Source organism: Muntiacus reevesi, chromosome 4 (genome assembly GCF_963930625.1).
Source record: "Muntiacus reevesi chromosome 4, mMunRee1.1, whole genome shotgun sequence".
NCBI lineage: Eukaryota > Metazoa > Chordata > Mammalia > Artiodactyla > Cervidae > Muntiacus > Muntiacus reevesi.
In genome coordinates, this window is record NC_089252.1 from 70,551,082 (window position 1) to 70,575,817 (window position 24,736).

General features: G+C 36.5%; 1 protein-coding gene across 5 annotated transcripts in view; it reads left to right on the forward strand.

Annotated features, from left to right (window-relative positions):
* The window catches only part of GOLGA4 (golgin A4), a 116,385-nt gene that overhangs the window by 51,396 nt on the left and 40,253 nt on the right, over positions 1-24,736 (forward strand). For 4 of the 5 annotated variants that reach the window (XR_010662942.1, XM_065932988.1, XM_065932991.1 and 1 more), the window contains 7 exons: positions 6,128-6,226; positions 6,587-6,716; positions 8,217-8,404; positions 8,691-8,774; positions 10,951-11,098; positions 21,516-21,694; positions 23,749-23,877. Coding sequence is in view for 4 of the 5 variants with exons in the window: in XM_065932988.1 (XP_065789060.1) it covers positions 6,128-6,226; positions 6,587-6,716; positions 8,217-8,404; positions 8,691-8,774; positions 10,951-11,098; positions 21,516-21,694; positions 23,749-23,877 (957 nt within the window). In the remaining variant the exon portion in view is untranslated. The remainder of the gene's footprint in view (positions 1-6,127; positions 6,227-6,586; positions 6,717-8,216; positions 8,405-8,690; positions 8,775-10,950; positions 11,099-21,515; positions 21,695-23,748; positions 23,878-24,736) is intronic. The other variant, XM_065932990.1, reaches the window with a different exon arrangement.

Sequence of the window (24,736 nt, forward strand, 5' to 3'; positions counted from 1 at the left end):
ATTTGTCCATTTCTTCCAAGTTGTCCATTTTGTTGGCATAGAGCTGCTGGTAGTAGTCTCCTATGATCCTTTGTATTTCAGTGTTGTCTGTTGTGATTTCTCCATTTTCATTTCTAATTTTGTTAATTTGGTTCTTCTCCCTTTGTTTCTTAATGAGTCTTGCTAATGGTTTGTCAATTTTGTTAATTTTTTTCAAAAAACCAACTTTTAGCTTTGTTGATTTTTGCTATGGTCTCTTTAGTTTCTTTTGCATTTATTTCTGCCCTAATTTTTAAGATTTCTTTCCTTCTGCTAACCCTGGGGTTCTTCATTTCTTCCTTCTCTAATTGCTTTAGGTGTAGAGTTAGGTTATTTATTTGACTTTTTTCTTGTTTCCTGAGGTAAGCCTGTAGTGCTGTGAACCTTCCCCTTAGCACTGCTTTTCCAGTGTCTCATAGGTTTTGGGTTGTTGTGTTTCATTTTCATTCATTTCTATGCATATTTTGATTTCTTTTTTGATTTCTTCTATGATTTATTGGTTATTCAGAAGTGTGCTATTTAGCCTCCATATGTTTGAATTTTTAACAATTTTTTTCCTGTAATTGAGATCTAATCTTACTGCACTGTGATCAGAAAAGATGACTGGAATGATTTCAATGTTTTTGAATTTACCAAGGCTAGATTTATGGCCCAGGATGTGATCTATTCTGGAGAAGGTTCCGTGTGCACTTGAGTAAAAGGTGAAGTTGATTGTTTTGGGGTGAAATGTCCTATAGATATCAAATAGGTCTAGCTGGTCCATTGTGTCATTTAAAGTTTGTGTTTTCTTGTTAATTTTCAGTTTAGTTGATCTATCCATAGTTGTGAGTGGGGTATTAAAGTCTCCCACTATTATTGTGTTACTATTAATTTCCTCTTTCATACTCGTTAGCGTTTGCCTTACATATTGCAGTGCTCCTATGTTGGGTGCATATATATTTATAATTGTTATATCTTCTTCTTGGATTGATCCTTTGATCATTATGTAGTGTCCTTCTTTGTCTCTTTTCACAACCTTTATTTGAAAGTCTATTTTATCTGATATGAGTATTGCAACTCCTGCTTTCTTTTGTTCTCTGTTTGCGTGAAATATTTTTTTCCAGCCCTTCACTTTTAATCTGTATGTGTCTCTTGTTTTGAGGTGGGTCTCTTGTAGACAGCATATATAGGAGTCTTATTTTTGTATCCATTCAGCCAGTCTTTGTCTTTTGGTTGGGGCATTCAACCCATTTACATTTAAGGTAATTATTGACAGGTATGGTCCCGTTGTCATTTACTTTGTTGTTTTGGGTTCACGTTTATACAACTTTTCTGTTTCCTGTCTAGAGAACATTCTTTAGCATTTGTTGAAGAGCTGGTTTGGTGGTGCTGAATTCTCTCAGCTTTTGCTTGTCTGTAAAGCTTTTGAATTCTCCTTCATATCTGAATGAGATCCTTGCTGGGTACAGTAATCTAGGTTGTAGGTTATTCTCTTTCATTACTTTAAGTATGTCCTGCCATTCCCTACTGGCCTGGAGGGTTTCTATTGATGGATCAGCTGTTATCCTTATGGGAATCCCTTGTGTGTTATTTGTTGTTTCTCCCTTGCTGCTTTTAATATTTGTTCTTTGTGTTTGATCTTTGTTAATTTGATTAATATGTGTCTTGGGGTGTTTCGCCTTGAGTTTATCCTGTTTGGGACTCTCTGGGTTTCTTGGACTTGGGTGGCTATTTCCTTCCCCATTTTAGGGAAGTTTTCAGCTATTATCTCCTCGAGTATTTCCTCATGGCCTTTCTTTTTGTCTTCTTCTTCTGGGACTCCTATGATTCGAATGTTGGGGCATTTCACATTGTCCCAGACGTCCCTGAGGTTGTCCTCATTTCTTTTAATTCTTTTTTCCTCTCTGCTTCATTTATTTCCACCATTTTATCTTCTACCTCACTTATCCTATCTTCTGTCTCCATTATTCTACTCTTGGTTCCCTCCAGAGTGCTTTTGATCTCATTTATTGCATTATTCATTTTTAATTGACGTTTTATTTCTTCTAGGTCTTTATTAAACATTTCTTGCATCTTCTCAGTCTTTGTCTCCAGGCTATTTATCTGTAACTCCATTTTGTTTTCAAGATTTTAGATCATTTTCATTATCATTATTCTAAATTCTTTTTCAGGTAGATTCCCTATCTCCTCCTCTTCTGTTTGACTTGGTGGGCATTTTTCATGTTCCTTTACCTGTTGGATATTTCTCTGCCTTTCATCTTGTTTAGATTGCTGTGTCTGGAGTGGGCTTTCTGTATTCTGGAGGTCTGTCCTTTTTATTGTGGAGGTTTCACCCAGTGGGTGGGGTTGGACAATTGACTTGTCAAAGTTTCCTGGTTAGTGATGCTTGCATCGGTGTTCTGGTGCGTGGAACTAGATTTCTTCTCTCTGGAGTGCAATGGAGTGTCCAGTAATGAGTTTTGAGATGGGTCTATGTGTTAGTGTGACTTTGGGCAGCCTGTATGTTGACGGTCAGGGCTATGTTCCTGCGTTGGTGGAAAATTTGCGTGGTATGTTTTGCTCTGAAATTTACTGGCTCTTGGGTGGTGGTTGGTTTCAGAGTAGGTATGGAGGCTTTTGGATGGTCTCTTATTACTAATGTTCCATGTAGTCAGGCGTTTTCTGGTGTTCTCAGGTTTGGGGCTTAAGTCTCCTGCCTCTGGATTTCAGTTTTATTCTTCCAGTCGTCTCAAGGCTTCTCCAACTATACAGCACTGATAATAAAACTTCTAGGTTAATGGTGAAAAGATTCTCCACTGTGAGGGATACCCAGAGAGGTTCACAGAGTTACATGAAGAAGAGGAGAGGGAGGAGGGAGATAGAGATGAGCAGGAGGAGAAAAAGGGGGACTCAAGAGGAGAGAGACAGATCTACGCAGTTCTCTGTTCCCAAAATGTTCTCCGTAGCCCAGACACCCACAGAGATTCACAGAATTGGGTTGGGAAGAGAAGGGGAGGGAGGAAATAGAGGTGATCTGAGGTAGAAAATGGAAAGTCAAAAGTGGGAGAGAGTAATCAACACACTCCTGAATAAAAATGGGAACTGAATATTGGATTCTTAAATGTCCAAAATTTATATCACATACTGAAAAACAAAGATTAAAAATCTAGAGTAGAGGTTAAACTCTTAAAAATACAATATTAAAAACAAAAACACAAAAAATTTTAGAAATATATATGAAGTTCAATTTAAAAATAGGGCTTCTCTCTTTTTTTTTTTTTTTGCAAGGTTATAGTGAAATGAAAATGAAAATTAAGGAGAAGTAGAGGAGTAATAGAGGACTTTAAAAGAAAATAAGAGAAAAAGAAAAAAACAAGAAAAAAAATTTTTTCCTAATTAAAAAAATCGTAAAAATAAATGAAAATGAAAGTTAAGGAGTAATGGGGGAGTAATAGGGAATTTAAAAGAAAATAAAAGAGAAAAAATAAGAAAAGAAAAGAAAAAAAAAGGTAAAAATATATCTAGGAATTTCTCTGGAGCTATTGTGGTCAGTGTGGGTTTGGTTCAGTTTCAGATAGCTCCTTGTTCCAGCTTACACTTCTTGATATCTATAGGCCCCTTCCAGTGTAGTTGGTGTTACCTACAGGGATTTTAATCTGTTGCACCAGTCCCTTCTGAAGCGGTTCCCTTTGTTTATTTGGCTTCTGTTTGCTGGTCTCTTCAGTGCCCAATTTCTGCCCTGACACAGGTGGGCGGAGGTGGTCTCTTGTTCAGGTTTGCTAGTTCCGTTGCGCTTTGGGGAGGGAGGGGCGCTGCTTTCCCCATCTATGCTGCTCAGGCTCCCGGCTGCTCTATATGGAGCGTGCCCTGTGCTGCACGCTATTCCAGTTTTCAGGTGTTCCACAAAAGCGCAGAACAAAAAGCTGCGCCTGCTTTTTGTGCCTTCCTCGACCGAGCGGCTCAGGCAGCCAGGAGCTTGGCAGGCGCACTGTCCCCGGGTGCGGCGCGCCTTCTCCCCTCCGCGGCCCCAGCCTCAGTTTCCGCCCGCATGCGTGCACCTTGAGTTTAGCCAGACCCTCCCGGTGGATGTCTACCATCCAGAATCTCAGGAAGTCTTTGGTTAGAAACTGGAGGCCTGTTTGCAGTGTGGTGGGGGATGCCGTCTTTGGGGCCGAGTTTGCCCCTTCCCCTCCACCCTGCCTCCTGCCTCCGGCAGGGCTGGACCGGGGCTGGACCAGTCCGCAGCTGGCTAGCTCTTCTCTGGACTTGCTCAGACCCTTTGTTTTGCAAACGACCGGTAGTGTGTTCTGCTGGTTAATTTTCTCTCTCTCTTTTGCTATCCCACAGTTTAAGTTGGAATCTCAAAAAAAGCTCCCTCCGATTGCCCTCAGGGCACTCAGGCCCGGTCCTTACCCTAAGCAATGCTGCCGGCTCCTCTCCGTTCTGCCCCCACTTGCTGGTGGCAGATGCGGGCGTCTGGGGTACTGTTCTGCTGGGAGTTGCTTTTAGGCACGTAATCAGTGGATTTTATTTATTTTCTCTCCCAGTTAGGTTGTCCTCTGAGATTCGAAAACTTCCCCCAGACCCGCCAGTGCGAGGGTTTCCTGGTGTTTGGAAACTTCCTCTATTAAGACTCCCTTCCCGGGATGGGTCTCCATCCCTATTTCTTTTGTCTGTCTTTTTATCTTTTATATTTTGTCCTACCTCCTTTTGAAGACAATGGGCTGCTTTTCTGGGCGCCTGATGTCCTCAGCTAGAGATCAGAAGTTGTTTTGTGAAGTTTGCTCTGCGTTCAATTGTTCTTTCGATGAATTTGTAGGGGAGAAAGTGGTCTCCCGGTCTTTTCCTCCGCCATCTTGGCTCCTCCGCCATGTCTTGATCGTAAGACCAGCATTTGGAGACTCCTGCTCTGGGGGAGGTCAAGCCAGTAGTGGGAGGAGCAGTACCTGTGCTGGGAGACCTTGAGGCTCTTGGGAAGAGAGGACAGTTAGTATCTTAGCGTTTTGAGAATTAGTAAATTTGAAACAATTCAAGAAGAGGGCGTTGCTTATGAGTCCTTGAAAATACTGTTTGAAGAAAAATTTCCAGAGTTGTATGAGGGATTCATTAAATCAGATGAAAACATGAGGTAAGAATTTTCTCTGAAAGCCTACTGAAGGAAATTAATCTTCAAAATTATTAGAGATTGGGATTATGGTTATGTATGGGGAAAAAGGACCTAAATATTGTGGAGAAAGTAATGAAAGAATTTGGTTATATTCAGAGATAGCAAAAATAAATAAAATATGACTTTGACTATTTTGAGCTTAGAAAATGAGAATACTGTGAATTCTAGAAAAATAGAGGGGTTTGGATGGAATATCCGCTATGTTCCAGGTGTTAATCTCCAGCATTCTAATGGAGCAGGTGTCAGGGAGAAGCCCTGAGGACTTGAAACTGAACCCAGAGGGATAGCTGCTGATAGAATCAATGAAGGACATGGTACAAAATCTGAAAGACAGGACTATAGGGAGGAGCTCTGCACCTGCAGAAAGCAGGTACCTCATTTGAGGAAGTAATTGTTAGAGACTGAGTGGAGAGGTAAAGACAATTGGATTTAGTTAGGAATGCTGATCAATGACCTGAGGAAAGCAGCATTTTGAGTAATGTCAGGAACTTGAAATATCACTGTTTGGTGATCCAGTAGGTCAAGCCTTTCATTTGAGGAAGCTTCTGATTTTGGCAATTGATCACTTTCATGTATTGGAAAAAGGAAGGCTCTACTGATTATCTATTTTCTTACTGTATAGCAATTCAGTTTTAGATCAAGTGAATATAGGATAGCACAGGCAGTAAGATGTCTTAAAGTAGGATAAAGTTACACCTTTATCTTAAGTAACATTTTTTAAATCCTTTCTGCAGAGTTGTTAGTTCAGCAGTGATTAAGGTCTAAAAGTATGCTTTCTCTTCTTGGATCTTTATACTCTTTAAAAAACAGAATTATTTGTTGAGGTAAACACTACTGTTTTAAATGTTAATTATTCTCTAATTATTGTTGCTTATACCTTAAGAGTAATACTGTCTGGGTTGATCAGTTTTTAAGTTTTAAAAACTTCAGGTTCATATTTTTTGTTTTATACTGAAAACTGCTTGTGAATCCTTTATGTTTTAGGAGCTTCAAATGGACCAACAAGCAAAAAAACATCTTCAAGAGGAGTTTGATGCATCGTTAGAGGAAAAAGATCAGTATATCAGCGTTCTCCAGACTCAGGTAAAAAATGTATGGGACTTATTAGATACAGGAAAATAAAGGGATTTTGATGGGATATCTGACAGGTTCTTGATTTTTTTTTTTTTTAAGGCCTATTTTTAACATTCTTTGCTTTTCAACTCAGTTTTAAGGATAATTTTTGATTTATTGTGTCTTCTGACTAAGCTATCACTGAAAATAGCAAATACCAAAATTGGTTGTTTTGGGAGAAAATTTTTTACTTTTATTTTTTTCTCTCCATTATAGCAAAAATGATACCTTTACTCTATCCCTTCTCTGTTTTAAATAAAGTACTGCTGCCATAATTTCTGTTGTTGTTTTTTTTTTTAACCCCCAATGAAGAACTTTTTTTGTTTTTAGGTTTCTTTGCTGAAGCAACGGTTACGAAATGGCCCAATGAATGCTGATCTACCAAAACCACTCCCTCAGATGGAACCAGAGGCTGAAGGCGTCACTAAAGAGAATACAGACAGTGATGTAGAGCCAGTAGGTAAGCTTCAGCTTGTCAGGAGTTTAAGTTAGAAACTAGAGGAGGATGTTGAGAGATTCTAGGGCAGGGACTAATAGACATGGACTGAGGTAGAAGTAGTATGTCGCTGACTCTCATATTTCTAGAAAGATGCGTTAAAAAACAAATTTTAACTGAGTCCATTTAGAAGATCTTATTGGCATAATTCAGTGATTCATGAATTGGGCAGCATCTCCCTCTAGCAGATTGAAAAGAGCTCCTGGGAGCTGTACAAAATGAAGGCGTGAAAGACTTTTATAGACAGAAGAGAGTGGGACAAAGAAGTTAGAGTGGCAAAGAGTGGATTGGTTGTGACAAGGTCCCTTTCCTTTGGAGGAGGCAGGGGTCTGTCAGGCTTGTGACCTCTCTAGTGTTGACCAGGTGATTCCTTCTGAGCTGGCTTAAGATTCCATTTCTGGGAGAAGTCAAAACTGTAATTAAGTCTCAGTTTGGTGGCTTGGGGCTTAACATAACCCTCCATCTTGGACCTGTTGTCTTGTTTTTAACAGATGCAAGATTTTTGATGTTTTTTGGGGCTTTTTGTTTACTGTTATTCAGGAGAAAGTAATTGTTTTACTACTTGAAAGTCTGTGAGTAGCATACATTTGCATTGTCATTGAAATTCATTACATTATACTGTTTTATTGAGAGTGTTAACTAGACTTCATATAAAAGGTCAGGTCTACTCAAGATTAAGGAATATGCTCTTTGTCATTATTTGTCTCTTTTTGTTTTTAAGTAATACTGCTTCCATGTTTCTACTTTCAAAGATCCCAGTATTTGCCCTATTATTTGCTTTCTAACTGAAAAGAAAGAATAGTTAAATTCTGTTTTAAAAACCAATTATAGTCCACCCTAGTCTTAGAGACTTTGAGGTATCTATTCAGTAAAATTCCCAGTTTTTATTTACTAACTTCCTTGCAAAGAAATTGTTGATAAAAATTTTTGGCCCAGCCAGCACCAGAGCAAAGAGCTGAATAGCCATCTATCTGAGCAGCCAGCCTATAAGGGCTCCTGAAATGCTCCCTGGCCTGTTTCATAAATGTAAGGAGGTGGAGAAAGCTTACTTGCCAGGACTCCTCTCTGGACGAGATGAGAACGCTTTGGAAGGAATACTTTACAGATAATTTTGGTATAGGCACTGAGACACAGGGGGCATTGGCAAAGAGTGAAAAATGGCCATGAAACTGTCTTTTAAGGAGGGTGGGTTCAGTTAACATTAGTTAACTCTTGAGTGCTGTGTGTCATTTGGGTTGGGGCGGAACCACGGAAGAGGTGAATGTACTACTCAGCTCCTTCAGCTACAGGTCACACAAATACCAGCAAAGTAGAAGTTGGGAAGGTCACCCCTCTCTTCTCTGAGTGGCTCAGAGTATAGTAAAGTGTTGGGATGAGCATACATTCCTGTGCACTAACGGAATCCCGGGGAGTCCTCAGGTTCCTTACTGACAGCCCCTGTTTATGCCGCTTTACTGTTAACAGTGGGAGATGGAGCTTCTGCTAAAACAGTGGAAGTACTTCAGCAGAGAGTTAGGCGTCAGGAGAACCTACTGCAGCGCTGTAAGGAGACCATTCGGTCACATAAGGAACAGTGTACGCTGTTAACTAGTGAAAAAGAAGCCCTGCAGGAACAACTGGATGAAAGACTTCAAGAACTAGAAAAGATGAAGGTAAAAGAGCGAATGAGTGTGGTTTACCGTAGCCCGGTGACGGTAGATCCACAGGCCCCAGCGCGGCCTGCACCTCCTCTGGAAGGCCGGCCCCTTCCTCCATAGACCGCGTGGAGAGGGCCCCCGAGTGCCATGGGAGTCTACCGTTGGCTGTCCTTTTGACACATCCTGTGTTTTCTTCTCCTACTAGGCTTGTAGGAGTGTTCAAATTAGATGAAATGTTTAGAGTTCGCATATAAGAAGAAACTTTATTAGAGATGGAAATGAATTTTTAAAATTTTTTTAGGAGCTTCATATGGCTGAGAAGACTAAACTAATCACTCAGTTGCGTGATGCAAAGAACTTAATTGAACAGCTTGAACAAGATAAGGTAAAACAACAAAACTTATGATACTAAAATTTGTCGAGGGCCCCCCTGCCCCAGTTCATTTTTGGAAGCAATTGGAAGCATTCAGACTTCTGCTTTCCAAAATTATTATGGCAACTTCCATGAAAAAACTTCTTTGTTTTCATTTCTAGATTTATATAACTATTAGTGTTAGCTTTGTATCATGTGAAGCTGAATCTGTAATTTCTTGATCCAGTCAGCAGTTTGATTTCTAGGTTTAGACTGCTGTTGCAAAAGAAATTAGTTGATAGTACATAACTACTTTTTAGAGAAAAGTTAAATTAGTTAAGGCATTACTAAATGTGAATGATATAAGTATTGTCTTTCAAATATAATGGAAGCAGATTAATCTCTCAGATAAATTGTCCAAAAAGTAATGCAGTGGTAATATATACATTAACATAAATAAATTTTTCTACAAATAAACTTTAGAGTATATAGGTGAGATTGGCAGTTTAGAGTCAGGACAGTAGCTTCAGCTGTGGCAGCAAAGACAACTAAAAAAAATTCATGAACAAACAGTTTTGACTAAAGTTTTTCAGCGCCAAGTTCATGGGTCCCTTTTTTTTTTTTTTCAGTAGCTTCCAATTAGTTCTACACCATCCACCATGTTCTTTAGTTTGGTACTTAAAACTATAGATTTTAAGTGACCGTGTAATTAAGAAAGTGTCAGAGCTGTTCTGCTGTTGAAATGTATTGTCAGTCTTTTCGTTCTGTCCATTTGACTAGATTATATTTCATTAACTTCATAAAGACCTTGTTTAAACAAATTTTTGAGAAAATTTATTATAGAAAATACAAAGATTAATAAAAGGAATTCCTGTGAACCCATCACCCAACTTCAACACTTAACATCTCACAGCTAATTTTGTTTCATCTGTGCATTCCCAGCTGCCAGTATCCTCATCCAAGGATTGTTTTAGAGCAAATCTGAGACCTTGCCATTTCTTCTATAAGTATTTTAATGTGTCTTTTAAAATAAAGGACTATTTTTATTTTTATAAAAATATAATGACATTATCATGATCACATCTAAAAATTTAATAGCAATTCCTTGATAAGTCAACTATCTCAGCAGTTTCAGATTTTCCCTTTTGTCTCATACACTTTTGCTCTTTTTTGTGATGCAGAATCCGACTAAGGTTCTTTCATTGCAGTTGGTTTTGACTCTTAAGACTTTTTTTAATCTATAGGTTCCACTCCTCTCTCTTTCTATCTCTCTTTTTTTCCATTGTGATTTGGTTTTTGAGGAAACTGAAGGCTCACAATTTTGTTTTGAAATTTGTGTAATAATGCCCCACTTACCTAGTTTTTAATCTGTTAATTAATATTAGCCATCTGGAAGAGTCAGACCCTAAAGCAAGAGTTGACAAACCCTAGAAGTAAGGTAATACTCTTGTTAATATCATAAACTAGCTGTCACAGTCTTAGTTTTCAAGAGACAAGTTGAACCACACTTTTTTTTTTGTTAGTTGCAAATGACTGATTTAACATATACTGTTTGATTATATTTCCCCCCAGCAACCTTCATTTCTTGTGTAGATTATCCAGAAAGTGGGAAGACATAGCAGTTAGCAAATTGGAGGAATGGGATTGCCCCACTGACAGTAATAAGGAGTGGTGTTGGGACCAGAGATTGTCACAAGAGGAAAGAGAAAAGCCAGGTAGACCTGTGCCACAGTCTCGGTCCATCCAGTGTGGCAGCGGTGGCCTTACACTCTCGGCAGCCTTTGGGTCTTCCCCTGTATCAGAGCGCAGTTCAGTAATTGTGGTTGGTTGTGAGCCAAGTACAAAAGGCTGTATTTTGTTGATTTGTTGTAAACTGTTTACTAAGGTAGGGAAAATTATAGTAAGCATTTATGAAAAGATTATAAATCTTTTAACTAAAATGTGTTTTTAACAGTTTAAAGATAAAACTATTATTAAAGTGATTTTTATATTAAAAATACCCTGATATGCCAGGTAACTGAAGTTATTGTAGTACATAGTGTAGTATTTATGCAGGACACAGACTTTAGTTTGTGAAATATTGAAATAATTCTTATGCTCTACTTAGTAAGAAACATTATGTTTTCTGCCCTTTAAAGTAAGTTTGTTATGTGCTGTTAATAATGCAGTTTTGTTATGCAAATGCTTTAGAGTCTGCACTTCTATTTAGGGAATGGTAATAGCAGAGACAAAACGTCAGATGCATGAAACCCTGGAAATGAAAGAAGAAGAAATTGCCCAACTTCGCAGTCGCATCAAACAGATGACCACCCAGGGAGAGGAGTTACGTGAACAGAAAGAAAAGTCTGAAAGAGCTGGTAAGAAATCAGGGGTTACTTGTTTTATGTTAGAACTCAAGTCATGTTAAGTGCTTGACTAACCAACATTTAGAAAAATTAGTTTAATATGGATAAAAATGTTCAACTGTAGAGCCTCTTTATAAAGACACAGTAGACTGTTCCTTAGAAGAGGCAGGGCTTGGTAAACTATGGCCTGTGCTGGTAATGCAGCTAATGCTTGGCCTATTATATAGAACCCTGCAAAACCTACAGTATTTATTTCTGACTCTTTGTGGAAAATGTTTGGTGACCACTGCCTTAGACTATCAATTTAGGTGTACATTTTGAAACTGCCCAGGTAGGCACAGTGTGGTACATACTAAATAACTGCTACCTTATGGATGCTTGGGGATAAACAAAAAAGTATAAGATACAGTTTGCTTTTTTTGATAGAATGATGGAATAATTCAGCATTATACATAGCAGCATTATGTCCTGACCCAATAAATACTAGGCTGTGAAGTGTTGAGACCAGCACAGGGTTCAGCAGGGTATGGTACTGAGTAATGCAAGACAGGAAAGGAGAGATGCTTGAAAGAGGCGAGAGGAGAGTGAATGGGACCTTCAGGTTAGTGAGGATGGGAGTTTTGAGTTGGGCCTCAGATAGTGACTAGAATGGGCCAACCAGACAGGCGGGGGCAACACACATTTCAGATTCTAAATCATAAATAGGCACAGTGACCATAGGTGGGGTGTGTGTCAGCTGGAAATCATTCTTGCTGAAGTGGAAAAAGGAAGTTGGATTGTGAAGGAACTAACTGTTAAAGTCTGTAAAGATACTTGAGTAGCTGAGTTTAGACTTTGGTGTGTTTTCCATGTTAGGAAACCAATAATAGACAAGTATAAATGCGATGGAAGCCTGTGTTGTATGTAGAAAGGGAACGAAGTGCAGAGTTGAACTTAAGAGGAAAGGCAGAAACCCAGGTTTTGGGAACTGAGCTTTGGCCACCTTCTCTAGGATGGTAGATCTGGGAAGAAGAGGAGGGGTTGATTCTGCAGAATTTGGTATCCAGCCAGCTTGAACGGGCAGAAGAAAGGTAGGAGTCTAAGAAGACATCAGAGATTTAAGGTTTGGAGACCGAATGAATCACATGATGCCAGAATAAAGGAAGTCTAAATGGGGACACTGAGGAATGGAGTGAAATGATGAGTTTGCCTAGATTCTCTGAATTTGAGCCGATTATGAGCTTTCCAGATGGAATTGACTTGTAGGAATTTGGAAATAAGAAATTGGAGCGTCTTTCTGGAGGCATTAGCCTAAGGTTGAAGTCTTTGGTTCAATTTGCAGAAGAGACTGAATTCTCTGAAAGACTGCTTTACTGGTAGTAGTAGCAGTGGTGGTACCTGCTGCTGATGGCCAGCAGTTACTTTATGCAAGGCTCTGTCATGAACGCTTTGCTTGTATTCATTCACTCCTGTATGTATTGGTATTTAATCCTTAAAATTTCTATGACATGTGTATTACTGTTATTCTCATTTTACAAATAAGGAGTGAGACAGAAAATTTAAGAACATAGAAGTTAAGTAACTTGCTTAGATTCACCCACAGAAACTAAATGGATAGTCTGGATTTGAATCTGGGCGTTTTGCATCTGGCGTCTGTGCTTTTAACATAGAGATCTTGCATTTGGTGAAGAGAAGAAAAAAGTTAACCTGTGACGTCATAGGAATTGTGGACACTTACTTAGGCTTCTGGGGAATATGGGAGGCATTTCCAAAAATGCAGAAGGTGGGATGCAGATTTTTTAAAATTTCTTTTAATTTGCATGAGGATTCAGTTCCTAGAATGCAGTTTCAGAAATGATTTTAGAAACCAGATTGTAAGGTTTCAGGAGAGGAATGGTTTGGAATGAGAGGGGTAGTTGGTTCACAACTAGATGTGGTTCTAAATGTCTCCTTGCAGTTGTTTTAGACCTAAGAAGATTTCCTTCTAGAGAGCATTAGTAGAAAAATCTCTCAGGTTATAGTCTCTAGCAGCTTCCTTGAAGCAGTTGGAGGCTTGTGAGATGCTGTTAAACACTGGTTTCTGTGAACAGAAAAGCCTACTGCAAAGTCTCAGCTTCTCATGTCAAGCCTTTTCATTTTTAGGATTGCTTTTGTTGACTGTTGTAGCCAGCCGAGAGAAAATAATGCTGGTGAAGGGTTACATTTCCTTTTTAAATTGGGGTGTATCTTGTGAGGGGATAGAAACCCATGGATAACAAGTAAAATGGGGTGAATAATGAAAAGGCAGGTGAAACATGCAGTTAATTCATATGTAGGATAAGAATTTCCCAGGCTGCTGTTGTAGTCAGCTCTTTTGTAATATGGCCCTCCTTCTCTTACTTCTCTGAAACTCAGGTATATTTTGTCTTTACTTGTTTATTTTTTAGTTGAGGTATAGTTAATGTATAAGTTTCAGGTATATAACATAGTGATTCACAATTGTTAAAGGTTGTGTTCCATTTGTAGTTACTACAAAATACTGGCTGTATTCCTTGTGCTTACACATGGTAGTTTGTACCTTTTATGTATTTTGTCTTTAAATATGATTTTCATAAAACTGCTTATAAATATTTCATAGCCTCTAAGTTAAAAACCTTATGTTTATAGTACTGTCAAAGTATTTAAAATTAATAAATACTTAAAGAGAGAATTAAGATTTATAGTTATTTAATAGAAATATTTACTTTCCAAAAGTAAGCACTCATAACAATGAGTGCTTTTATAGACTTTTTGAAATTGTATTTGTAGTCATAATTATTGGGTTTATGATAGAAAATTGCAGCATACTGAGGATGTTGTCCTTTAAAATCTATAATGAAAGTTAGTTTTGTGCATCAACTGAATTTTATCTAATGGTTTTAGTTGAGTCTGAACAGAATTGTTCAAATATAATATGGTTCTTAGTTTACCTAAAAGTGATTATTCCAATTAACAGAGAAGTCCAAATTTAGTACTAAAAGTAAGAAAATGTCTTTGTAAAGTAAGTAGAGTTTCTATAGTAGCATATGAATATCATCTGGCTCTTGGAGAATTTAGTTTCTCTGTTAAATGTTTGTCTTTCTCTTAGATTTAAAATTCAAAGGCTAAACACATAAAAGCTGACCATGTGGTTAAGATTTTTAGAAGTAAGTGTGTACATAAAATAATTAACAAAGAATCTGAACTCTTCCAGTGCATTTTTTATTGTAAAAAAATTAGTTCATCTATTTAACAGTTCTTGACATGTGAGTATTTGCAGACAAATAACTAATTTTGGGGGCACACTTATTCTGGAGGTCAAATCGTCTCAAATATATCCTCACTTCTTTTCTTGGAAAACAGTCTATTGCACTGCTTCTCACAGTTTTTCTAGACAAACTGTGATGCTTCTCATATGTTGGAGGACAAAGGAAATCTGAGTGTCTCTGATTTTAAAAAGAATAACACTATCATAAAATGCCTAGACTGTGGGTACGGGTAACATGCCTGCTTGATGATGTATCAGCCTATAGTACTTACTCAGCTCTACAGTGGAGCTGCTAGGCATGCTTTCTGAAGGACAGTACTGTAGCACTTTTGTGTTGTTAAAACTACTCTTATCAGTGGGTAAAGCCAAAAATAAATATTTTTGTTACGAAATACAAATTTTGTTACAAAATTTTTGTTACAAAACACTGTTGATAGTATTCCTTTCTAGGTGTTATTTTAAAATAGATGGTCATATTGTAAAGTAACCAGATTTTAAATTTGGAGAATTCTGGTGATTCAGCTTAAATATGTAATGGTGTTTTTTAAGTGCTGGGTATTATTACTAATTGTCTAGAACATTATTTCTTCAGTTCAGCACCTGTACAGAATGTTAAGTTCACACTAAGTCTTGGCTATTTTGTATGTGCATGTGTGTGTATGTTTTTAACTGAAATAGGAGGTAGAGTAGCTGGCTAATCATTAATGTAGTATATTACAAAAAACAAATTGGGAAATAGAGAAAATGAAAGCACATTGCTGTTGTTTCAATACACTTCCATTTAGTCTTTTCATAATCCTTATTTTATATAATTGTAATCATAATTGTCCATATAATTTTGTATGCTACTTTTTCTTTATTTAGCATTACATTAGAAGAACTTTTCCATGTTGCTAATGTACTAACATATTTTAATGGCTTTGTCAGAATGCATGTACATCGTTAACCATCTCCCTGTTGATCAGCACTTAGATTATTTTCTATTTTCATTATTATGAATAATACTATAGCAGCTTTATAATATAGCTTATTCCATCTTTGAACTTTTTCTCAGGATAAAGTCTGACCCATAAATTTCTACTCTTTTTTGTTAGTTATTTTTAAGTTATTTAAATATAACCATTATAAAAGAAAACCCACATCATAGTAGTAACACCTTCCCCCCATTGTTATTGCCTACAGTTCTGCAAAATGAGTAAAATATTCTGCTTGGTTTAGGAAAGTTTCCAGAGTGCATTAACTTCCATAAACCCTGTTTCCTTTTCATGTACCCTGTTTTTGCTGAAGTTCTGTGTTTTATATGGTTGGCTGCACTTAAAAATGTAGATTAACTCATAACATTGTTTGCCTTTTTATTGTCATGTTGTGTTTGTTCAGGAAATAAGTTTTTTTTTGTTTTTTTTTTTTCATTTGTATAGTATAGGCCTGATAATACCAAAGGCATTCAGTGGAACATATTTATTTGAAGAACCCTTTAAAATAGTTTCTTTTTAAACAATGTGTAAGATTTATGCATATTTATATAACAAACAAAAATCACATGTGTATTTACGTGTTTTGTTAGTTGCTGATAATTTGTCACAGAGTTTTCTTGGAGTCTTAAGTCTCACAAAACATCTTATTTTTGTGCATCCACACATGCCAATAAGTGAATCATGGTGCCTTTCCCAAGCCTTGTATGAACAGGACTGGGGTAAGGGCTGTTTTTTTTTCCTTATCATGGGTCCTTAGTATAAGCTTTACAAAGAAAATTCCATGTTTCTCAGGCAAAAAGTTAGGAATTAAAGTAGAATTTAAGGGTGCCATTTTAGGCAAATAGTAAGTACACATTTTGGCACTGAGTGAACACCTGATGGAAAACGGTATTATTTTAAATGGAATTAATTTTAAAATAGGCTGTTTATTTAATAACCATGTGTTTGTCGGTGCTTGGTACATTCCTGTAGTAGTGGCCGTGCACCCATACCTTTGGGAAGTCCTGTCACCCTGCGCTCACTTCTGTTCCTGGCACTTGTCACTGGTACTGGGAAGCATCGGCAACTAGAGGAACACATTTATTACAGAGTCATATTTTCAATTTAATTAAATTTACTTAGCTTTAGCCTAATATTTTTCAAGATCATCCTGAAGTTTTCAAAATGTTTGATAGATATTTTGCATGATTAATGTAAGGAGTATGTGAAAATTTGGATAGATCTGTAAAAACTTTAAAGGTCAAAGCATAGTTAATCTGTTAGAGTGAATTTTGTTATGTGTTTTGGGAAGTGGCTTGAAAAGTAGATTTCTGTTGCAAAATGTGATTATTAGATTTCTGAAGGCCCCAGCTTACAAGTATTGCACTAGCTGGTTTATGCCACTGGGTGGTAGTATCATTTTATTTTCATTTATGTAAACTCTAACCAGTGGTTTCCAAACTTTTTAGGCACAAGGATCTCCTTGTACTCTTTTTTTTTTTCTCAATATTTTATTTTATTTTTTGATTTTTTATTCTCCTTGTACTCTTAAAGATTGTTGAGGATTCCAAAGATTTTTTATTATGTGAGTAATATGGATTGGTATTTATTACATTAGAAATTAAAGCTAAGAAATTTTAAAAATAGTTCATTTAAAAATAACAGTTAAAAACCTATTATATGTAAGTATAAATGCTTTAATGAAATCTACCTGTATTTCCCAAAACACAATTTAGTATGAAGAAAAACCTTATTTTACATCTTTGCTTATATTATTGTTTGACTTAATAGAAGATAACTGGATTTTCATGCCTGTTTCTACTTTCAGTCTGTTGTGATATGTTAATTTGGTTGAAATATATCAAGAACATCTGCCCTCATGCAGATAAGTATTTGGAAAAAGGAGGGCCTCATAGCTCCTCAGGGGGTCTCAGGACTCTAGGATTTTGAGATCAGACTTTGAAAACTGCTGCTCTAGACTTTTGCTTTTATTCACAAAAGAGGCTTGATGATTGGGTGGGAATTCTGATAAAAACTTTTCATTGTTTTTTTTCTGTTAATTTGCATTTTATTCACTTCGTAGTACTAGCTGGTTTTTTTTTTGTTTGTTTGTTTTTGTTTTTAATACCTCATGCATTTCTAGCAGCCTTTTGCTGGGGTAAAGAAATAGGTACTGGCTTACCTACTCATTCTTGATGTTATTATTCAGCTTCTTAGTTAATCTAGAGGTTGCCAGCCTTTCCACTTTTCTGCCTCTTTCCTTATTCCCTGCAGGGGGAGTAGAGTGGGTCTTGTTATTTTTGCTGTAAAGTATCTTCCAGGACAGTGCTGCAAAATAGTAATGCTGCCTAGAATCTCAGAATTCTGACATTTGCTGTCATTAATATGACTGGTTAGGACTTTGAGGGTGGTGCAGGGAAGGATGCTGAAGTGACAAAAGCAAATGCCACAATTGTCCTAGCTTAGCTTGAGGCTTGGTTCTTTTATACTTTGCACCCCCCGCCCCCAACACCTTATAACTTCCTCTTTGTGAAATACTTTCTTGATGTCACCCAGTGCCTAGCATATGCTTGACAGATGGCAAACATCTAATAAATACATGATAAATGAATGGTTGGATTACTGAGCTCATGTAACTCTTAGAGTGAGCATTTATCCATTTTTTACCTCCCATGGATGTAAGAGAACCTTGTCTAAGGGGAAAGTGAGGAGCTGGCAGTATAAGGTCTGCCCTGTGTTTCTAACTGATAGAGGACTATTCCTAAAGTAGATTACATTTTCCTAGAAATGTTTTCACAGGTTTTTGTTTGAAAACAAAAATTGCCTGAGATACATTGAATTTTGCTTTGGAAGAACACCATGTGTTCTTGCAACATTTGGCGGCAGTTGGTGCTTAGCCTTCCCGTTGATGTGTGCTGTGCCACGGTTTCCCCGCGCACTCCTGCATGTTGGCAGAAGGCTCGTCAGCTGGGGCTGATGCACGCTTTCTTTCTCCGCTCTCACTCATGTTGTTGGGAATTGGAAGGTAATTATGTAGGCCTTCAGAACATACCTATTTAACACTCAGCGTTAAAATCCTAGTGTAGATTCCTTTTGGAAAGGGGGGTGGAGTTCGAGTTTAGAATATTACAGGCCATGGACTCCACTTAATGTATCTGGTGGTTGCAGGATCAGAAGGTGAGATGTTTCTGGTTAGTAAGTAGGCTCTCAGCATATCCTCCTTCAGCATTGAAATGGGACTCGTTTTTGGAGGCAGACTTCCTGTAAGGAAGTGGCTTCATTTGTGGTACAGTGTAGAATGTGTTTGAAATAAGTATTCTGTACATGGATACAGAAAAGCGTTTTACTGGTTCTTTAAAATTTTGTTTTGGGGGGACTTAACGTTTTCATAAAGCACGATGGAGATGGAAAGCAGTGAGTTTTTGTATGTCAATCAGAGGTATGTATAACATGGTGAATTTTGTTGAGAGTTAGAAGCCATCAGTAATTGATTGGTTCAAAAATTCTGGTTTAGTAAGGTTTGTCACTGCTCAGCTGAGCCTGATCAATGCCAGCATTCTTAGTTTTAAAAGATAATGACAGGTAAGGATTGTTCCTTAAATCCTGTATAGTTAAGTTGATTTATCATCCCAAGGAAAAGTTGGAGAACTCAGTTCTTACATTTGAATGAAGATGTTGAATTAAAAGTCTCAAAGGTGTCCTTTTAGGTATAAAATTATATGGTTCTTTGACAAGGTGGCAGAGTGTGGGAAGAAAGGATTAAACTTATATGAGAACTTTGGAACCAGATCTGTCCTATGTTAATCATTATATGATGGATAATTAAGTGACTTAGCTGTTTTTGGAGTATTAAACACTAAAATTACAATACCATATAGAATGTACTAAAGTTTACTGAGTATGGTTAGGAAGATTAACTTTTGGAAAATTATATCCAAAAGGAACTTTGTGGCATTGATTTTTGTTGTTGTTGACTAAGAAAGTGAGAGCCCTGTATCTATTTTTATACTGTATTGGATTCTGGAATTTAAAAGAAAGGAAGTTTCACTTGGTATTGACTGTGTACAGTTTTGTTTTGCTTAATTGACAGAAGCTTTTCATTTAAAACTCGGTCTTGCTGGAAGAATATCATAACTATCTTCAGGTTCTCTAGAGCTTGATTTAAGATATTTCTGTGAAGTGCTTAGAAATGCTAAGATACAATCTTATATGCTGAATATTAGCTGTAATGAAAAGATGGTGATGACATTCAAACATTAAAAAATACCATCTTTCCTTTTTCCATGTTTTTCTTTCCCAGATGTAAGCCTTCAGCTCAAACTTAAGCAATACGCACCCGGTTACAAGATTTCTTTCCTGTAATTGGTCACTTTACTTGACTGGTTTTTAAGAAACAAGGAAACTAATTTCTTATTCCTAGCAAGAGATGTTTTTTAATGCTTGACACCAGAATTTATAGTAAAAGAATATCTAAAACAAAGATAGCATATTCCTTTAAATATTTTATTTACCAACATATTTATGTCTAAGGATTATCATCTTGGTGTTTGCAGGCAAATATCACTGAAGTTGGAGTAGGCATCTTTAAAAATAATTAAACCTAATTAATATGTCATTAAAATTTAGACCTTATTTGAGCTATGGTTTTATACTTTGGGCATATAAAATGAATAAGTTGGATAGATTTTTTTTTTTTAATATCAAATGCATGATTGCCAGAGAAGTTTTTTTTTTAAGGTAGTAAGCAAATTAAGTTGTGTTTCCCCATTGTTAGCAGAATTCCATCTTTCTGTTGCCTTTTTCTATACCTACTATACTTCACCATTAAGAAGATGCTTTAGAATACATGTTTGTCTTTAGGTATGCAGTTTCTTTGTGAAAACCACTATCTGTTAAGTGAAATTGTAGTTAATGAAGGAGCTTTTTTATGTGATATCATTGGTTGAAGTTCCACATTTCTTACACCACTGGAAGTGAAAATACTTCATGTGTCAATGAATTGTCACCCTGGATATTTATTTCTTAAAAGGATTAAAACCCATCTTGAAAGTTGATGTTTTATTTATAGTTCTTCTCTTTGGTAAAGGAAAGTCTTCTATTCTTTGAGGACTAAAGAAAATAGTTAAGGATGACAATAGCACTAGGATTTTCACAGGATATTATTCTGTCAGTAGAGAGAGAAAGGGGGGGAGAGAGAGAAAGTGTGTGTTTACACACATATACAGTGCACACATGCATACACACACACACACACACACACATGCATGTATACAAACACAAATATATACAAGCACACATACTCGTGTATTTTCAGTGTCTAGTTACCCAGCTCTGGTACCCATGCTGTCAGATTCTGTTTGATGCTGAGTAATCTGTCCTTAAAGATCTTACTGTTGTAGCCTAGGTGACTGTTTTTGCAGGATCTGTATTCTTACTTATTTCACTCCAAAATTCCCTGCTAGTAGTGCCTTTTGGTACACTTTTTTTTTCCATTTATTTTTATTAGTTGGAGGCTAATTACTTTACAATATTGTAGTGGTTTTGAATCAGGAAAAGATTTCTTACTAGTTAGCTACATTGATTTGAAACTTATATAGGTTTCAAATCAACATATAGGTTTCATATCAAATTAGTAGTAGGTTTCATATCAAAATACATTGCTCAAATATGTGATTCAGCCAGTAAATGTTTAGGAAGAAAACCCTGCTTTTATTGTATGGTTAAGAGGTTTTTTGTTTTTTTTTTAAAGTACGATTAGTCAAAGAATAATTTTTTCATTCTTAAAAATATCCCAGTGAGTATACAATAGTGTTACCTAGTTATTGATAATAGACAAGAACTTGCATAGCAAAGAAGCAATCGCAATTATATACTACAGAAGTAGGTACAAATATTCATTTCTATGAATTTACTATCCATAATGACATTTGTGGGGAGAGAGGGGCAAATCTTTAGTTATTTAATATTTTTTCCAACTTTGAGCCTAAGTTCATACAGTATAAGCCATCTTAAGATCTGAATCCAAAACTCAATGACAAATTGTTTTCAGTGACTGGACATTTCTTGTGGCTTTGTTGAACCACTACTCAAATACCTCTTGGCTTTAAACAATGATGAGTTTTTTAACATGTCCTGCTACTGCTGCTCTTAGTTCCCATCAATTGAATGTAAAACACTTTAGCTCAATGATAGTATTTCTTGAGATACTTGTTTTCTGCTGTTTTCATTATAGCTTTTGAGGAACTTGAGAAAGCCCTGAGTACAGCCCAAAAAACAGAAGAAGCACGGAGAAAAATGAAAGCAGAAATGGATGAGCAAATAAAAGCCATTGAAAAAGCAAGTGAGGAGGAACGTATCAGACTTCAACAGGAATTAAGTCGCGGGAAGCAGGAGGTTGTTGATGTCACGAAAGTAAGAATAATTCTAGATTGCAGTGGGTTACAGCAGTTTTGAAACTTAAGTCTTACACTTTTCCTACACTCTCTACAGTAAAGAAGAGGAAATTTATATTTTAGACCGTATCCATTTCATGATGTTCAGGATATAGGAAAAAAGCACTCTGATAAAGAAATGAATGTGTATCTTTTTGAGTATACTTCCCAGAGATAATCTCTGCATATAATTTCTCTTCTTTGTTTTCTAAACCTCTCTCTAATTTTTTTTAAAATAAAAGATGGCATGTTATTTTTAATGTTCTGTATTTTGTTTTTCCAAATTAATAATCTGTCTTGGTTGTTGTTCTTTATTATTGAGTTAAAAGTGATGTCCCTTTTGTTTTAAAGATGGCTCAGGATTTCATTTTATGAATAGGTCATAATTTTATCAGTTTTCTGCTGATGGGTAGATATTTAGACTTTCAGTTTTTATTGTTGGAAATTGTGAATATCCTTATTGTATTCGCTAGCATCTGTTTCTTTAGAATAGATTCCTAGAAGTGGAATATTACTCAGGCAAAAGTTATGTGTATTTTTGATTATTGCCTACTTGCTACAAGCTTGATGGAGGACCGTTTATACTCAAGTATTAGAATATGTTCCCGCCCTGACAAAGATGTTGTTACCTGACTTTTTAAAAATCTTTATGAGCTAAGCTAAAAATGACATCATTGTAGTTTTAATATACATATCTCTTACAATATGACAAACATGTTTTTGTATGTTTACAAGGAATTTATAGTTTTCCGTTTTGAGTTGCCTGATCAAATCCTGATTCCTTTTCCTCTTCGACTGTTGGACTTTTTCTTACTGATTTCTTACTGAAGCTTTTTATTTATTTATTTATTTTTTGAAGCTTTTTATTTATAGTAAGAATTAACTCTTAGAGATAGGTATTTTTATCCAAATAATTTTCAATTTGTTGTCTTTATCATTTTTTGTTGTTTTTTTGGGGGAGAGTGATATGCAAAAAAGTTTTCTTTTCCTTAAATGTTAGCAAATTTTTATTCTGCTTTAAGACATTCTCAATTGAGTAAAAAAAATTGTTTTTCTCATGTGACACTTTTATGCTTTCATTTTTTATGGATAAATTTTTGATCCAACTGAAATTTATTTACTGTGAGGAGTGAGGTAGGGACCCAACCTAAATATTTTCCAGATGACTGCCTAGTAGTCTTCAAATCATTTCTTTCGTAACCTGTGTTTTCCCTTCTGACATGCCACACTACCTTTATTACATACTAAATTGTTGTAGTGCTGTGTATGGGTCTTCTGGATCCTCTGTGCTGTTCCACTGCTTTGTCTGACCATATGCTGGTGTTACACTAATACTAGTTTTACCATATGTTCTAGTTTTGTATTGTTTTATATAGTTTTAAATTGTTTTATATATTGTTTTATATTTATATTCTACTGCTTGATAGCCCGTCCTCATTACTGTTAATGTTCAGAAGAGACTGGCTATTATTCCATGTTTATTTTGTCCAGTGGGCCTTCCGTCCTTTGCTTGGTAGTTTTATTTGATTTTATTAAAATTTTTTAATTTATTTAGGGTGGTTTGACATTTTTATAAGATTTGAGTCTTCCTATTCAAGAAAGAACAAGACCAATACTTAATTAGTAATAGTAGTACATGCCTGGAAAGGTAGGCATAATTAGATGGATGAAGCCAGGGCAGCTTGCCCCTGATGGAGTGCCCTTTCTGAGCGCATCCTTATTCCCCCTTGCTACGCTTCCCCATCCTGTTTGGTGGGAACATCTTTGTAAGATGTGGAATTGGAGCTTCAGCCCCATAGGATTGACTGTTGAAGCTTCAGCTCTTCATGTCCTAAATGAGGAGCAACACTTTACTGGTTTTTCTTTAAACTCTCAAGAATTTGGTGACTTTTGATTTATGTGGGAAATATGTTCTGATTTTTCCTGTTAGGAATCTGTTAGCTTGATGATTGAACTATAATAAAGTATTGTTTTGTTGTAGAGTGACATGTTTTATCTGGATGTTTCACTTTTAACTATTTGGCTGCTTTTCAGAAATCCTCAGAACAAATTGCTAAATTACAGAAGCTTCATGAAGAGGAGCTGGCTAGCAAAGAGCAGGAACTGACGAAGAAGCTTCAGACTCAAGAAATGGAATTTCGGGAGCAAATGAGAATAGCTCTTGTAAGTACCTACAGTATTTTGTTTTTCCCTCATTAAAATGTTGTCATGCCCTCACCCCTGCCTTCTAGGCTGAGGTCACTCTACTCTCAGCCTTGACCTTTAAGGATGCAGAGAGACTGACTGTAGGCAGAAATGAGGCTGTCAGAATTTGTTGATTTAGTATTGTCTGAAAATTAAATTTGCTTGTCTAACAGGCTTCCATTAATCAGTGTGTTTGTGGATCGTTCCTCTTGCCCTGGCTGTAGACTGTGATTGGGGGAAATAAAGGGTAGGTTAACTGAAGCAGTTGGCCAGCACCTGCATAATTTAGCAAGAATGTCTTGATAGATATCAGATACCAGACCGAATGTATCAGAGCTTAAGGCTCAGAAAGTTTGCTTGAATGCATTTTAAAGAGGACAAAAGGAAGATGACCCAGTTCACAGATGGCACAGTGGTAAAGAATCTGCCTGCCAATGCAGGGGACACGGGAGATTTGGGTTCGATCCCTGGGTTGGGAGCATTCCTTGGAGAAACAAGTATTCTTGCCTGGAAAATCCCATGGACAGAAGAGCCTGGTGCGCTGTAGTCCATGGGGTCACAAAGAGTCGAACATGACTGAACACATATGCAGTTTTCTTTTAAGTAGACTGATAGCAGTAATTTTCAGTCTATATGATGTTAAAAAAAATAAAGTAAAATAAGAAAAAACTGGCTGAACTAACTAAAACAATAACCAAAAAAGCAAAGATAAGAAAGAGTTGTTGGCATGGTATAATTTGAAAGCTTGAAACAAAAAATATTTTACTTAAATTGTGAAAAGCCTATTTAGATAAGTTACCTTAAGAAGTATTAATGCCAAAAATGTAGCTTATTGTTT